The 17,782-nt window shown below is 44.8% G+C and overlaps 1 protein-coding gene across 2 annotated transcripts in view; it reads left to right on the top strand.

Moving 5' to 3' along the window:
• The window catches only part of Hem (Nck associated protein 1 Hem), a 78,974-nt gene extending 61,916 nt beyond the window's left edge, over positions 1–17,058 (top strand). Inside the window, exons 19-24 of one of the 2 annotated variants that reach the window (XM_089553507.1) lie at positions 1,228–1,245; positions 5,896–5,978; positions 7,303–7,380; positions 12,969–13,053; positions 15,674–15,784; positions 16,718–17,058. In XM_089553507.1, coding sequence (XP_089409633.1) covers positions 1,228–1,245; positions 5,896–5,978; positions 7,303–7,380; positions 12,969–13,053; positions 15,674–15,784; positions 16,718–17,019 — 677 coding nt within the window. In that variant the 3' untranslated portion in view covers positions 17,020–17,058. The remainder of the gene's footprint in view (positions 1–1,227; positions 1,246–5,895; positions 5,979–7,302; positions 7,381–12,968; positions 13,054–15,673; positions 15,785–16,717) is intronic. The other variant, XM_089553514.1, reaches the window with a different exon arrangement.
• Positions 17,059–17,782: the final 724 nt, after the last annotated feature.

A 17,782-nucleotide genomic window follows, 5' to 3' on the forward strand; every position in this document is an offset into this window, starting at 1 on the left:
ATCAATGTGTTGAACTGATACATAGATACGTACTGAGCCAGCATATTGAAGTGACATGTCAAACCAGTGTTTTGAGCCAGCTTTTTTTAACCGAACCAGCATACTGAACCTCATTCCTCATTCACACCTTGGAAGACTATGTATTTCGATAGTGTAGCAACTTCGCACTCAAGTCATTCGCTAGCAAGGTGCGAACGAGTAAGCTTGTGCGCATAGTGGCAGTGTTATGATGGGTAGTGTACAAATATAGTAACGAGGCACACTTGCGCGAAGCTCACACCTTGTGCATGACATTTTCGTGAACGTGGGACGCGTCGGACTGCATTTTGCATTGCTGTTCGTTCATTGACACTCAGGATGTTTGAGAACACAGAACTTTCCATCCATGTCTTCTGTCCGGAAAGTTGTGCTCTTTTTTTTTCTTTAAGGAGCGGTTAGGTGAGTGAGTGGAGAAAGGCACACGCGCATTTTGGCCACCAAAGTTTGGGTCTGATATTGTCGCAGTCCCTTTGCATTTGTAGTACTCCTAGATTAATACTATACATGTTCGTTTAAAACATCTAATGCCTGAGCTTTAGTTACAGTTGGCTGCAGAAGTGTAGATGATGTTATCTTCAAAATAAGGTGTTGCAGAAAGGTTTTTCTTTCTTTCTTTTTTTTTTACAGCGAGAGCTGTTATAGCCTTGGTTTAGCCATCATCATCATCAGCCCTACAGTCTACCATGGAATCTACAGTGGCAGTCATAATGCCTTAATTACTTAGTGAGTTAATTTTTAGCTCATTTGAACTCAATTGCCACCTGCCAATCGTGGAGGGAGTGGCAAAGTGGAGAGGGCGCAAAGTGACGGGTGGCCAGAACAGGTTTCACTGATTTGCATGAGCACAGCTAGGCTTTCTTGTACGGCTGACGATGTCTATTCCACGGCCAAATGCAAGGCTAAATGGCTGAACCAAAGCTTTAGCAGCTCTCACTGATTAATGCGCTAAGCTAGTGAGCTTACCTCTACAAATTTGTTTTAGGAAAAGGGGGTGGAATCGGCATTGTGTGAAGGTTGAAGTATATTGAGTTAGGTCTGGGTTCTTTTCTCTCTTTCTCATCTGAGTGTGTTGTGTCTTTTCTTTCCGCTTCCTCTCCTCCTCCTCCTCTTCCGCTCCCTCTGTTTCTCTCTCTCTCTCTCTGCTTGCCCTTTCTCTCTATCTCTCTCTCTATGCACGTGCTTCGCAAGGACCCCGGATGGCCCAGCGTAAGGCGGCCATGATTTCCTTCCCTTTCGTTCGGTTCTCATCTTCCTTTGAATTCTTCGTCTTTTCTCTGTTGCGTTCTTTCACTTGCCTCTAGTCTTTGCTTCAGTCTTGGATCTCTTCTGTCGTTACTCTTTTTTCTTCCTTATGCTTTCATTATTGTGTAAGCATTCGCTGTGCGTGTGCTGCTGGGAAGCTCGCCACTGCTCTCGCTGCTGTGCTCTTTTGAGGGGGGGGGGGGGGGGGGGGGGAGCGGCTGCTGTTTGCAGGTGTCCGGCTGCTCTAAGGACAGATTTAAGTCAGCCTCTGTCCATTGATTACCGCCTTCTAACGACCAAGACGGTAATTTCGCCATAAAACGGAGCTGTTATAAGCGAGAAAAGGGGTGAGAAAGTGAAAGTGGAGCTGTCTCCATCTGTGGGCGATTTCTCACGTAAACTGCATGGGTCGACACAGGTTGTTGTTACGGATCTCAGAGGCCAGGCTACGCATCTGTTCAGTTCGAAACAGTGATCACAGAGCCCTTAACGGTGTAAGCGTCGCAAGTTGGAATCGAGTGGTGTGGTGGGAAAATTTTTGAATGCAGTTTTCCTGGCAATGAATGCATCATTTGCTGTGGTACACTGATCAACATGGCCAGTAAGAGTCAGAGAATCAGTTTTTACTGAAATAAATTGTCCGGAGGTGTCTTCAGTGTCCCTGTAGTCTTCATTTAAATGGAAGCTATTTAAGGTCAGTACAAGGTCAGTACAAGGTCAGCACATCTGGTAGGAAGTGACTTTGTGCCAGTACAAGGTTAGTTAAGGTCAGGTCAGCTCTTTAAGGTCAGTACAAGGTCAGTACATCTGGTAGGAAGTGACTTTGTGCCAGTACAAGGTCAGGTCAAGGTCAGTTAAGGTCAGGTCAGTTAAGGTCAGTTAAGGTCAGTACATCTGGTAGGAAGTGACTTTGGGCCATGTTAGAGTGGAACATGCTGGTGGAGCTGTGTAGACTTGTAGACAGGACAGGGTGCTGAATGTGCCGGTTTACGACAGGTTGCTAGGTTGTGCATTTATGAACACCAATGGAGAGGGCACGTGTTATTAAGGGGGGATGAGGGAATCGAAGGCAACTTTTCTATTTTTCCACTTAGAGTTATGAAATTTGGCAGACTGGTTTAAAACAGCATCAAACAATCGGATATAACGTTTCACAATAACAGCTTCAGTAGGTTCCCTTTTATCGTTGTTTATATGTTTGCCCCATGTTGCTTGCTTGTGGAAAGCCTAGCATGACAAAAAAACAGCCGACAGGTCTGTAAATGCGTTTACTATTTACTAAGCAGTGTGGTGTAAATTAAGACTCTCTTAATGTTTTTTTTAAAGTTTCTCCGCTCTTTTTTTTAAAGGACGCAATATGCACCTTCTTTTATGTCTAGAATGTGTCATGCTCTCATTACCATGTAATAAAAACATGTGAGCCTAGACAGTAAATCTGAGACTGTCTCGATGCAGGCCACATTTCAGTGATCACAACAAAACAAATGGGCTGAAAATCCATGCACCCATTGCTGTGCTACGCTTTCCACAAGTAAGGTATTAAGCTCAAGACAAACTTTCGAGAAAGCAATCCTGAAAGTTCTAAGCTAGCACACACTGTCTGTGTGTAGATGCCAACAAATGTACCTATTTATTTGGAGCGCTTTTTTTTGGGGGGTGAAATATTTCCGTACAGCATAGAAGCAGTGTTGGAGATGCCAAAAAGTGTACTTTTCAAAAATCGGCTTTTTTCGCAATTTTTGTGATCTGATCCCCACATCCCCCCTTAACAACCATGGCCATGCTGCTGCCAACACTGCACTGTGAGTCTGGGTACGCGAAAAAGGACCATCTTTTAAGCGTGTGAGGCTATTAGCATCGTCCAAGTTCAGCAAGACCTTTGACCATGCCTAGTGCCAGAAATATGACTGAGGATGCAGTAATGGAATTAGCGACACAAAAGATGTTAAACGAGAAATGCTAGGGCCACAAATGTTGCCACATTTTGTTGCAGCCAAGGAGCGCGCCGAGTGGTTGGCGACAGCAGCGGTGTGTTGTTTTCATCCTTGCCACATTTGTATACGAGTAGGATGATGGCGTTAGTGTTGTTCAGAAGAAGATGCAGACATTGATTGGATTTCTAATCGAAACATAAGCATGGGCAAGAGCTTGAGCCTCATAAAGAAGCTGTGTTTTGTGTGTTATTACGACGTGGCAGTATGTCAGGTGTTGTCATAGCGCACATCCCACGTGACTATTTTGTGTCCCACCTATGCAGCAGTGCTCACTGCTTGAGCGCACAAGAGAGAGAAAGTCACGTGATGCCTGTGGCATGTCGTGACTTGTACTAAGGGTGTCGCTAATCTCTAATTGCAACTGTGTGCCTAACTGCAGTTAAAAAGTTGACTGTCAGGAATAAGTTAACCAGCTTACTAATTAACACAGTTCACCTATTTTCTGGTGTCCGCCAGCACTGGTACTACATTACCGCAGAAGGCCATCTTTGTACCTTACTTATACAGTGCTAAGGGTTGGGCACGTACTGTGCTATCGTGGATTAGCAGACAGAGCGAAAAGGGTTCTGCTTCAGTCAAGGACAACGCAGCGAGCTATGGAAAGAAAAATGGTAGGTGTAACATTAAGAGATCGGAAGCGGGCGGAGTGGGTGAGTTAACAAACGCGGGTTAATGACATCCTAGTCGAAATCAAGAGGAAGAAGTGGGCTTGGGCAGGGCATGTAATGCAAAGGCAAGATAACCGCTGGTCCTTGAGGGTAACCGAGCGGATTCCAAGAGAAGGCAAGCATAGCAGGGGACGGCAGAAAGTTAGGTGGGCGGATGAGATTAAGAAGTTTGCGGGGATACGGGGGCCGCAGCTGGCAAAGGACAGGGTTATTTGGAGAGTCATGGGAGAGGCCTTTGCCCTGGAGTAAGCGTAGTCGGGCTGATGATGATGATTATAATACCTCAAAAACCCTGCTTTTAAAAATTAGTGGCGAGCTTACCTGAAACACCTGGTATACATTGGAATGTTTATAGGGCAAGTACATGGAAATGGCTTAGCTGCTGTAGTGTGCATAGGTGATTGCAATTTGCATCTTGGGCAACTCTCTGTGCTGTGCTTCTGCTTGTTCAGGCTTTGCATTCCCTGCTTTTGTTTGCTGGGATTGGCTTTTTTTTTTCTTTAGCAATGTTTGAAGAGAGCGCCTTGGCAGCTGAGCTCAGGTTTAACCTATAAGGATAGTTTGCTTGCTGCTAACAAACTCTGAAAGTAAACAGAGGATCAATGAGTCAGTGTTATCAGCAATGCAATTATGCATGTTTAGACTTTGTATTGCGACCTAGTGAAGTGGGGCAAAAGCAGTAGTGCTAGTTTTTTAACTAAGGTCATCACCAGGAAACAGCAAAACCTTGGCTGCATATATTTGGCATTCACCACAATGGCATGAAACCATTCGATGTAGTGGCATCGTGCAGTGTTCAAGGCAATTGCAGTTGGAGCAGATAAATGAGAAGATAATATTTTGAAGAAGACTGAATACTAGCTTGAACTGCAAAGCATGATCAATGAATTGGACAGGCAGAGCAGAACAGTGGGGCTAAAAATTAACATGCAGAAAACCAAAGTAATATTCAACACCCTAGCAAGGGAACAGCAGTTCACAGTTGGTAGCCAGGTGCTGGAAGTAGTAAGAGAATATGTCTACTTAGGGCAGGTACTGACCGCAGATCCGGATCACGAGAGGGAAATAACTAGAAGAATAATAATGGGGTGGAGCGCATATGGAAGGTTATCTCAGATCATGAATGGCAGTTTACCAATATCCCTCAAGAGAATAGTATACAACAGGTGTATCTTACTAATACTCACCTATGGGGCAGAAACGTGGAGGCTAACAAAGAGGGTTCAGCTTAAGTTAAGGACAACGCAGCGAGCTATAGAAAGAAAAATGATAGGTGTAACGTTAAGAGACCGGAAGCGGGCGGAGTGGGTGAGAGAACAAACGCGCGTTAATGATATCCTAGTTGAAATCAAGAGGAAGAAGTGGGCTTGGGTAGGGCATGTAATGCGAAGGCAGGATAACCGCTGGTCCTTGAGGGTAACGGAGTGAATTCCAGGAGAAGGCAAGCATAGCAGGGGGCGGCAGAAAATTAGGTGGGCGGATGAGATTAAGAAATTTGCGGAGATACGGTGGCCGCAACTGGCGGAGGACAGGCTTAATTGGAGAGACATGGGAGAGGCCTTTGCCCTGCAGTGGGCGTAGTCAGGCTGATGATGATGATGATGATGATGATGATATGAATACTAGCACACTTAATTTTCATTCGATCGTGCAACACTACTGCTTTGAGTGTTAATAGGCATCACTTGTATTGGCACCCAACTCTGCGTGAGCTTGGCAATGGCTGAACGGATGTTTCAGCAAAGTGTTTCGAAACATTTCGTTGTCATTTCGGCCATTATGTGAAGGCAAAAAATAAAAAATGTGTGTGTGCTGCAGCTGGTGTGGCGAGGTTTCCAGCAGGCACCTGAGATTGTCGAAACTCGTTAATTTGTGAGCTCATTAATTTGTGTTCCTTCATTCTCCTTGTTCTATTATTTTTTTCCGCTTGACCTCTGCGTCACTTGTTGCAGACGTGGACAGTGTTCTTCAACGGATGACCATCGTCGGTGTCATTCTTTGCTTCCGGACTCTGGCTCAGGAGGCCCTCAACGACGTGAGTGCCCCGGTTGTGGCCCATCTTTGGCTTCATCGATGAGAAATGGCCCTTTTTATGATTTCAGGCCATTAACCCTTTAACCGCCAACCCCGAGCTCTACTCATCATGGGAGATCTTACCAAAATCGCCAGTGACGAGTCACACTCGTCCGGCCCGATATTGCGGTGCTGCCACATCAAAAGACGAGTTAGGGTCGTCAGTTGCATTGGTTGCAATTTTGAACACTAGAGGGCGTTAGTCGACCATAAAAAAACGCATTTTGTGTCTTTGGCGCGTAATTGAAGGCTCCAAAGAGCCATTTCACAATGGCGTCATCAGTTAGGAATGCCGGTGGTGGCAGTGTCCCGAGAAAAAAAAACTGCTTCTTCAAGCAGTTGTGACAGCAGCATTTCTGAGAATATGGAATTTGTTTCAGAAAGTGACTCGGACTTTGTGTACGTGCTGGAGCGACGAGGGTGAGTCGCTGCACGTGTGTGGCAGCGTGTGAGCACGACAAAGCCACCGCTCACGTCTCCACGGTTCCATTTTTCTTCAGTGCCTAGGATCTTGCGGCAGCACACTGATGAGCGCGACATTCTCGGCTGGTTTTAGGTATTTTTTGACTGGGACATCATTGATGTAATCGTCACAGAGACGAACCGCTACGCGGTGGAGTACTCTTCTGCTAGGCGGTCTGCATGGAAACCGGTAGACCGCGATGAGATCATGGTCTTCCTTGCTCTGATAATATGGCAGGGTATTGTTGGTAAACCTCGAGTAGAAATGTACTGGTCTAAAAAAGAAGTTTTGCGGACACCAGTACTCAGAAAATATGAAAACCATGGATGAAGCGACGCAGCCGCACCCCGGGCTTTGGAAGTTGTCGTCCGTGATCTCAAGGCTCAACGAGGCCTTCCTTTCAGGACAAAGCAATGTCTATGCACTTTCCTTTGTGTAAAAGCGTATAATAGGAAATAAATACGCCGTATTTCAATGCGTTCTACCCATTACTATGGCATGCACTGTGGGAAAGCCACCCTCGTAAACTGTTTTTCTTTTTCAACTTTTTGGGTTAATTTTAGCCATAGACCATCGAAGTAATATATTTTCAGAAGCAGAATTACATGGAGAAAATTATGGTGACTTAAAAAAAATTGGCAATTTTGGTACGTTTTTCGGAAAATAAATTGGTGGTTAAAGGGTTAAATGTTGTTTAAAAAACAAGCTAATTCATTTGGAATACGTAAAAGAAACAGTGCTTGAGGTTGTCGGTCAGTGAACTTCTAGTTCTTTTTTATATTCACCCACTCTTAGCATCTTAGCTTGTGCGTGGTTCTTGCAGGTCTTGTCTGTGAGGATACCATTCCTCCTCAGCTCGGTGGCTGACCTGAAGCACCACGTCTCCAACGGAGATTCCCTGGTGAGTGGTTGGGTGTACCTTTGAAATTTTTCAAAGAGAAACCTCTAAACCTGCACAGATAGTTGTGACACAAAGTATTTAAGATATCAAGCTCATGAGCAGGAAAACTACACGTAAGGTTCCGAACTTTCATCAGTGGAGAATTTCATGTTCTACAAAGGCATAGCGAAAAATCTGCAAAATTCTGTGGTAAACATGACATGCCTCAAGCAAATAGGTAACTTCGTATATTCAAATGTGCCTCGCAAACTTCAAATGTAGGTAATGAAGCGTCAAATGAAGGGCAGACAAGACAATTGCAGTTGGAGCAGATAAACGAGAAGATAATATTGTGACGGAGGCTGAATGCACACTGAATTTTAACTTCAATGGCACTCAACCACTGCTTGGGATGTTAGTAGGCATCACCTGTATTTTGTCTCCAGCAGCTACTCGAAGGGAGGGGTGGGGGGGAGACGCCGGACTAAGAATGACTCATCTTACATGAAAATGACTAAGATGGACATCACAAAAATTAATAAAAAGAAGCGAGCAGAATCAGAATAGAATCAAAAGAGGAACAGAAGAGTGGAATGCTATCACATTTCCCCTGTGTCAGTCCAATTGATTGCCCCTAATTTTTCCCCGTCCTTCTACTGGCATTTCACTTATCGTGTTTGCTTTTTATTTGATGCTGACAGTGCCTTCAATGTTCATTAAAATCAAATGTGGCTGTTGCAGTTCTGGTTCAGGTAGTGTGCTTGGTATTTCCTTTACTTGAAAACTGGTGTTTGTTTGACACAATGTCCCCAGCGGCTGTTTTATCTCTCTGATGATGGCCCCATGCACATTCCCACCCCTGATGTTGTGACTATGCCTGCATGGGAGGCACAGCCCTACAAAAGCTTGGCAGCAGCCTGCCACTTACTTTTGTTCTTGAACGGCCTGACACACTGTGGGGTTTAAAATCGGGGGGATAAATCCGTTCTCCCCGATTAAGCGCGGCGGACACAGTTCAAAACCGCGCTTACCCCACCCCGTAGTCGCGAGCGCTACCGAGCGCACGCCGACCACGGCGGGCCTAGCTCTGCGGGAACAAAGGAACGACACACTGGCTGACACAAACAAGGCATTTATTGCTATAACAACAATAACGCCAGCTAGCAACAAAATACACTGAGCAATCGTGGATGTCCGACTCACCAGCACGGTTACAAGCGAATGTTCGCCCACGGTAGGGCAGAGGGACTATCTCCGAGGCCAGACGGGACGAGCTGAGGGGAACAAATTTCCACACGAGGACGCCCGCGGCGAAGAGCGGAGCTTTGCGCGTGAACGTCCAACACGCTTCCCTGCTCCAGGGGGAAGAGAGCCAGCTCTCCCTCGCGCGCGCGCAGCAAAACGCCATCCGTGGCGCTGGTGTCGCTACGACGCGAGCGCCCTCCCCTGTTAGTTAAAGTAACCAAAACTGGGAAGAGCGCGTTTCGGAGGAGCTAACTACAGTAGGGGGTGCAATGCGGGAAAGTGAACGCAGGGGACGAAGGTGTCCCCACAACACCAAGAAGAAGAGGGTCCTAGAATGTATCCAGAGCGTTTTTTTTTTAAACTAGAAATATTTTTTTTGTCACTGTTGTTAATGCTCGCTTGGAAAGGAATCAGTATCTGCCACTCTTGCTGTTGAAGAGTGTGAACGCATTGTCGCTGGAGCCACCACATTGCATGCGCCATCTTGCTGTAGTGGATGGAGGAGTAAGCATGTCGAGGCATCAGCAGAACTTCATTTGTTACCAGATTCTAGCTTTCAGGAGACGTTGAAAGTGTAATCCAGTGTTCTGTCATTCTTACTGAAGCATGGAACAACAAGACATAAACAAAGAGGATGTGGCTGTTTCTGCACTCATAGTTCCGCAAAAAATGTTCAAATCCGCAGCTTTTCGCGGATTCCCCCCTCCCTTCCAAAAAAACAGCTTGGCTTTACCTGTGCAGTTTTCTCTGAAACTTGCCATTGAAGAATTTGTACTGATCTGATGCTTGAAGACCGATGCTTGCAGGTCCACAGGGCAGTGTGCACAGGATAGGGGGGAGTGGGGGGAGGGTCTGCTGCCCTTCCTTTCCTCCTCTCATTTCATGTGCAGTACAAACAAAGCGTAACGAAAATCATCGGTCCTAGCAATTTGTAATGCGTGAACATTGGGGGAGGGCCATGAGTGACAAAAAGAAAAAGAAACAAAACAGAAATAAATGTACACACAACAAGATTCGAACGCACAACCTTTGGGTTGGGAACCAAGCATGCATCCCACTGAGCCATCACAGCGCATGTAGTGGGAGCAAGAAAGGAACATCTTTACTTTTTCATTTCATTTATTGAACCCTCAAGGCCAAAGGCATTAAAGAGGGGAGTGGTTACAAAACATGAAGATACATAAACAGATGCAATGCATGATAAAAAACAAAGATTATATTCCTGTTATACAATGTTAGCTAGTGCAGAGCGAAAATGCTGGTTATCACTTATGTCGACGATATCTGCGGGAAGGCGGTTCCATTCGCGTGTTGTACGAGGCAAGAAAGACTGAAATGAAGTTACAGTGTTACACGTTTCAATGCCAACTTTGTGACGATGATCAATGCGATTTGACACGTATCTGGGGGAGGAAATGAGGGCATCACGTAGCATGGGATGATGGTATAGTTTATGAAAGAGGCTCAAACGAATTGTCTGCCGGCGGGATGCTAAAAGAGGCAAAGAAAGATTAGCTTTCATGCTTGTTACACTTGCGGTACGGTTAAAGTTGGACAGGATAAAACGAGCAGCGTTATTTTGAACTAGCTGAAGCGAAGTTATCAGTTTTTCATGATGGGGATCCCATATGGCGGCGGCGTATTCCAGATTAGGGCGTATTAGTGTTTTATAAAGCAATAATTTCAAGGAAGACGGAGTTTTGGAAAAGTTACGGCGCACATAGCCCAACATGCGGTTAGCTTTGTTAGCAATGTACTCAATATGGCGCTTCCAGTTAAGGTCAGCAGAAATATGAACACCCAGGTATTTATATGAAGTAACCGCTTCTAAGGGAACGTTATTTAGTAGGGGTGTGCGAATATCAAATTTTTCGAATACGAATCGAATATGAATACTTCGTTGCGAATATCAAATAACCAAGGACAGACGCATTTAACCACAACAAAACATTTATTTGAGTTCCCAAGAACGTCACAGTTCAACTATCAGTGATGAAACGAGCACAAAAGGTGTGTGTGGCTGCACAAAAAGTACAAAATCTCGAAAATTGTTTTTAGAAGAGTGTAAATATCAGAGAAGATGGCTAGTACACAGCATTGATCAAGGCTAGCTTGCCATAAGCACAAAAGCGCGTTGCTGGGATGAACATCAAAGGTTGTCGTGAAGGAAAACCGGCTGCTCCATATGGTAAGGCAGAAGTAGTTCCCTTCTAGCTGAAACGACTTCTCCAGCCACAGAAAATGCCCTATCAATTGGCACTGAACTGGCTCGTATTGCGAGGTATTTCGTGCACAGCTCTGACTATACCAGCTTCGCAGGTATAGCCACAAAGAAGCTCACCAGTGCAGTCAGCTATGTCATGGCCCAACGTTCCGCTATGGTGCCTTAGTTACGCACTGCTCTGGGCGCCGCCATGTTGTTATGTCTCTGTCGATAGGACTTGCGGACCGAAATGAACGCCGGTGCTCGCAAGAGAATATTCGGCTTGATACGAATATTCGCGTCGTGTCGCACATTCGAAATAACACGAATACTTGGACTTCGAATCGAATACGAATACTAAAAATATAATATTCGAATTATGTTTGAAAATTTCGAATATTCGCACACCCCTATTGTTTAGGTAGTACACAGGCGGAGCGTTGGCACTTCTTGATATTCGCATAATTTTGCGCTTATTAGTGTTAAGTTTCGTAAGCCACTTGGAGGCAGTGCTGGCTGCCATCGGAACGGCCGGACGCGACGCCAGGGAGAACAGTGGAGTACAGTCAAGCCCACTTATAACAATATTCAAGTGCCATGGAAATACCATTGTTATAACCAATAATTGTTATAACAGGGTTGTGCCGAACAAAAAATAAAAGATGACAAACTTTAGAGAATTTATTGACAGGAAGGACCTGGAGGGATTTGATTGTTTTAATGCCTGTAAAAGCTTGTTAATTCGAACTTCAGGAAACCGGAACAAGGTTCACTGATGACCAAAGCACCGCCATCACTGCGCCACCAGGAGCTTCGCGCACCTCCACGTCACAGGAATCATTCTTATGGGAAATTCAAGAAGCATGCAGAACTAAGGCTGTGGTGACAGCTGACAAGAGAAAAAAACCGGCGCTGGCTGCATGCACGCGCACTGCTCAGACTGATTTGGGGTGTGCGTAGCCAATGCAGCAATGCAGCAGCTCTCCTGACGTGATGACGCCTGCCTCTTTTGCTATTGTGGCATTGCTGCGCCAGCTTAGTCCATTGGTCGGCCCCACACGTGCACGCTTTTGTGTTGTAAGCATGGTTTTGATGGTGTGGTTGTAGCATTTCCTTGTTGTTTTTTTTTCTATAATGGTTGGCATGGTTGACACTCAATTACCAGATTTAATCGTTATAACCAATAATGTGCCTTAACAGCATTGCCCTAAGCAGTTTATTTTACCATAGAACACATGGCAAAGCTGATGGTGCCATGACTGACCATTGTTATATCCGATATATTGTTATAACCAGTATTGTTATAAGTGGACTTGACTGTATGTGGAGCAGTGCCACCGCTATTGCAGTAGCAGTAAAGAAATCGAGCAATGCAAGAAAGCATATGCAGCAACCTATGCAGTGGCAACAAGCCATGTTCACGCATTGCCATCAGGTCGACCTATCGATCATTATTGTTCTACTCACTGCAATGGTCATAATCAGCATAATAGGGGATATTCAAAATTCCGCAAGTGCGCTTTTTCGCATAACAAAGTTGTCCCAAACAAGATGGCTGACCATGCGTTTCCAGCTGAAACAAAGCAAGAAAGACTGGTTTTTTGTTTGATTCCTCCAAAATACGTTTCTTACATTCTATCCACACCTTTAGCGCCTGTCCTGTAGCCCCCATAGTTTCATTATAGCGAAGTCGGCCATCTTGTTTGGGGCAACACAGTTATGTGGGAAAGCGCACTTGCGGAATTTTGAATATCCCCTATTACCAGCCGCTTTGAATCCACAGCCGAACAAAGACCTCTCATCATGAGAGCCAGTCACTACTCTCTTGCGGTGGCCGCGAGCACGCTGTCGCAGCAAATTTTCCATGCTCGTTGTTCCAGCTGACTTTTGACAGAAGTGTTGCATTGTGTAGACATGTGTCTTGTTTATAAAGAAGGCATCGGTAGTGGTTTTAGAGCATGCATTTTTTTTCTGTTACGATCACACTGGTCTTGCTTCCGACCCATACCTGGTTTATTTACAAAGGAGGCATTTGTCATGGTTTCGGAGCTTGCGCTCTTTCCCATTGTGTGCTCACACAGGTCTCGCTTTCAACCCACGATTTCAGTTGAATTTCGTGTCTCGGCTTTAAGCTGGTGTCGCTGCTTCCCTGCTTCTGCAGGTTGTGAGCGAGATGGCGTCTGCCGCAGGCCTTCCCTGCAAGGTGGACCCTGCACTTGTCACAGCCCTAAGGTCACAGAAGAATGGTCAGTATGCTTTTACGTTTTCCCTGGGGAATTCACCCATGGGGAATGCATATTAACTTACAAAAATCTGTACATATGTGTTTCACTAAAAAGAAGGTTCCCCATATTTTCACTTATAACATAAAAAATAGCAGACTGCTTTCAGTGTTGGAATTTAAATATCTTGGTGTATATTTAACAAGTTCAATGTCTTGGCATCGTCACGTGGATTTCGTTACTGCCAAAGCCTGTCGTGTTTTAGGCTTCCTGCGACGTAACGCTAAACTTTTCCCTTTAAAGACTAAAGAACTGCTGTATAATACAAACGTTAGAAGCATACTTGAGTATGCGTGCACAGTCTGGGATCCGAAATCCTTTCTTGACGTTCAAAAGCTAGAAAGAGTTCAGAATTTGGCTGTTCGTTTTGTTTTCAAGTACTATGGGCGATATTTTAGTGTAACGAGCGCGAAAAAATCTTTGGGTTGGGACTCCCTTCAAAAACGTAGGAAAGTTCTGCGTTTAAAATTATTTCATAATATATTTCATTCTAGAACTGGAATAGACAGAACCAAATATATAGCCAACCCTGATTACGTGTCTTTACGAAGAGATCATCCACTTAAAGTTAAAGAATAAAGATGCCGGACTGACCTTTTTAAAATGTCTTTTTTCCCCAAAACGGTTTCGGAATGGAACAAGCTGCCTGAGGAAGTAGTGTCCATACTATCAAATGATTCATTTTCTTCCATGCTGTGACATTTTTTATGTATAATAATTCCGTGTTCTTTCTATCTCATTGTTATCTTTTTTTTATAACCACTTGCATGAGGTGCAGTTTGTGTACTTTTTCTTCAACCCCCCCACTGTAATGCCAGACAATAGCCCTGTGGGTATGATGATAAATAAATAAATAAATAAATAAATAAATAGATGAACTGGGCACCATTTAGTGTAGCACCATTGACTGAATGCTCATTCACAAAGCTGAAACATCCTTTGTGTCAGTGCATGCAAAGGGGTGGTTGGAACCAATAAGGTATCTTGTGATCGGCGGCTGGGGACATCGCGTTTGGCTGGAGATCGTTGCAGATTGGACAGGAGCTGTGCTTGATAGTCAACCGAACAGTCAGCAGTGACCCACAGGTCTGAGCAGCCGGCTGTGCATTATTACTTCCCGGCGGCACAGCCATATTTTCAGGATGATCGTGGTACCAATGGTGTCCATTCAAGGATTTGACCTTTCAGGGAAATCTTGTAGCTCACATTACAATGCGCCGTAAGCATGTCTTCCTCTCTGCCACGACATTTTCCCAGCATCTGTAGTAAACGTCAGCATTTGTTTCCACTTTATATCCATGCCGTCAGATTCCAGTTTGAAATGCAAAAGCTTCTTAATGCATTCACTGCATTGTGGATCACTGGTGGGCCATGCTGCATATGCAGCCATTTGATTTGAAGAAAATAGCGCCAGAGCATGCAAACCACGAAAAGACAAGGACGAGACACAAAGCACATAGTGCTTTGGGTCTCGTCCTTGTGTTTTCGTGGTTTGCATGCTCTGGCGCTATTTTCTTCAAATCAAGTATGCACCAACTCGCCCAAAAAGAAGTGTTAATATATGCAGCCATGCATGGTCACACGCACTGAATCACACCTTGAAGCCATGGGATAGCTCAGCAAGTGTCAAAGCACCCATGAAAAGCATTCATGCAAGGTCGATATCAACATCCGTTGGGAGCTCAAAGAAGCTGGTTGCGCGAGTAACTGACTGGTGGGTCACGCAGCACCCAACGAATTTTTTAGTTTTGCCACACCAGTGGACCAGGATGCACAAGGCCTTGGCCTCCAAAAGTTGCTGCATCAGTGAACATCTTAGTGTGTGAACATCTTAGTGTGACACGCTTTGTAATTTGTGTCACTTACAAAGCCTTTTTACTTTTTTGTTGCTTCCTGTCTTTGATAAAAGCTTGTTTACCACAGTCTGAAGTTTTAAGTTGTTTGCACGTCACCTTGTTGGCAAACATGAAGAGCGATTTTAAATGGTAACGCATGCTGTGATCACTGCGCTGCCATTTATTGTATACGGTGTGTGTCCTAACAGGGTTAGAGTCGTTATTAGAAACGTGTATATATGACAGTCGGTTGCATTGCAGATGTGCGCATTGCTTTAAAGGTTAACGATGTTCTCCTTCAGTGCTCTGTTTATTGTAATAACACTATTAAGCTCATGTTTAATGGTATTTGTAATAAGTAACTGCACAGACGAAGGTAAAAAGCATCGTTTCATTTCATTTCTCTTTTACATGGAAAACACAAGGTGTAGTGCTCACCATTTTAGTTTACTATTTCATTTTTTCCTCAGGTGAATGTTTTCAGTATGCTTTACAAGTCTTGTTCTCGGGGTATTGAAGAAACTACTTGCTGAAGTCATCCCCACTGAGATGGTTTCTTTTCTGTCATGGTGCAGTTTGAACATGACCACACTGTTCTTTTCAGTACGAGAATGGCCAGCCAGGCATTGTGACCACAGTCTCAGAATGTTTGTCCGTTGTTTAGACTGCAGAGCTCTTATTTGCCACGAAACACACAGAGGCATGTGCCCTGACTGCTTTGTCTGAGCACACGTGGCACATTCGTGCAGATTTGGGAGAAGACGAATACCAAGTGGCCTGTCTACTCATGGTCTTTGTGGCCGTCTCACTGCCAAAGCTTGCCCGGGCCGAGGGCTCAGTCTACAGAGCATCTCTTGAAGGTGACCATCTTTATTTCTTTCTCTTACTTTTTTTTTTTTCTGGACAAGGTTCAAGGGTATGTCAGTAGATGTGAATCAAGGGACATTAAGGACAGCTCTGTCCAGTTTTTCATCTTCATAAAAATTGATTGTTTATCAGCTCTTTCTGTTTGTAAAATTGATTGTTTATCAGCTCTTTCTGTTTGTAACCAAAAGAGACATTTATTGCTTCAACAATTGGTTTTAATATTGTTTCTTTTTAATGCAATAGCATTACAATCCTTATCTTGGAAAAAACGCGGCGTGGTTGTCATAAAATTCATTGATTGGTCGAGACAGTGATGACGTCACAGGGTCACGTGACATGGCGGAATTGGTGGGTGGTGAGTCAAGAGAACACGGTGTGGTTAGCCTTCAAAATTCGCTGATTGGTCGAAACAGGGATGATGTCACAAGTGCATATGACAAGGCCGAGCTTTGATTGGTCGCCACATGTCAGGTTGGAATGGAGGCAGGATCAACACCGCATGTGTCTACCATAGTGGAAAATCTGCACAAGTGGAGGCGGAGACCACGGAAGTTTGTCTCTGAAGATGGAGAGTAGCTTTAAAAGAAAAGGCTTTTGATATTAGAACATCATCATTTTATGAAACAGGCTAATTTAATTTTCTCTTTAGTGTCCCTTTAACAGGCATTAGAACTTCTAGCTTGTAGCATACACCAAACCCTGAATGGAAGTAAGTACCAGACTGCTAGCTTTAAAAGTGTTTTGACTTTTGGGAACAATTAAGAGGTGTGTGCTTATTAGCGTGTCATACAGCAAAAGGTTGTTTGAAGGTACAAATGTTGGTTTATTTCCTCGTCACTCTTTCTTTGTGTGCGTGCCACAGCTTGTGTCCAATCTTATTTGTGAACTTTTGTCATCTCATGTTGTTGTGACTTTTGGCTGCGCAGCACACACCAACAACATGCACTGCCTGGCCCATGCGGTCAATGCCCTCGCGGGTTCACTCTTCACCATCTGCGGCCACGACGACATCGAGGATCGACTCAAGGAGTTCTTGGCGCTGGCATCATCCAGCCTCCTGCGGCTCGGCCAGGAAGCCGACCGCGAAGCCGGTCGCGAAGCCGTCTTCCTCTTGCTCCACCTGCTTGTGGACGAATCACCATTCCTCACCATGGACCTGCTTGAATCATGTTTCCCTTATGCCCTCCTTCGTAATGCCGCACATGCCGTCTACAAGGCTGAAGCTTGAGGGGCGTGCACCAATAAAGTGTGAACAAACTCCCTTTTAGCTTCGCCTGCGTTGACGTCATTTCACAATATGGGCCAGAACACCCAATACAATAAAAAACAGTAATAAGGGAGTAATTACTCATTGACGTCCACCCGAGCGCAGCCATACGGCTACAAAGGAAAGCTATACAGCTTTCTCAGAAACTTCGTAGTTAAAGAAAATTCGTCCTGGTCCGGGGTTCAAACCCAGGACCACCACTTCACCGGAGCAGTCGCTCTACCAACTGAGCTAACTGGGACGGCAAGCTTACGGTAGGGCAAGAGCGAATTGATCAGTAACTCGAACTGGGAATAGTGTTGACCAAATGTTTAGGGGAATCCCCCAAGGTGGAGTAGATTTGTAATCAGGGAGTAATTACTCATTGACGTCCACCCGAGCGCAGCCATACGGCTACAAAGTAAAGCTATACAGCTTTCTCAGAAACTTCGTAGTTAAAGAAAAATTCGTCCTGGTCCGGGGTTCGAACCCGGGACCACCGCTTCACCGGAGCAGTCGCTCTACCAACTGAGCTAACCGGGACGGCAAGCTTACGGTAGGGCAAGAGCGAATTGATCAATAACTTGAAGTGGGAACAGTGTTGACCAAATGTTTAGGGGAATCCCCCAAGGTGGAGTAGATTTGTAATAAGGGAGTAATTACTCATTGACGTCCTGTGTTCTTGATTTGTGCTAGAATTATGCATTACAAGCAAGAAGGAATGACAGCTTGCACAGCCATCAAG

The sequence above is a fragment of the Amblyomma mixtum genome, chromosome 1 (genome assembly GCF_055824585.1).
Source record: "Amblyomma mixtum isolate Tamu chromosome 1, ASM5582458v1, whole genome shotgun sequence".
NCBI classification, from domain to species: domain Eukaryota; kingdom Metazoa; phylum Arthropoda; class Arachnida; order Ixodida; family Ixodidae; genus Amblyomma; species Amblyomma mixtum.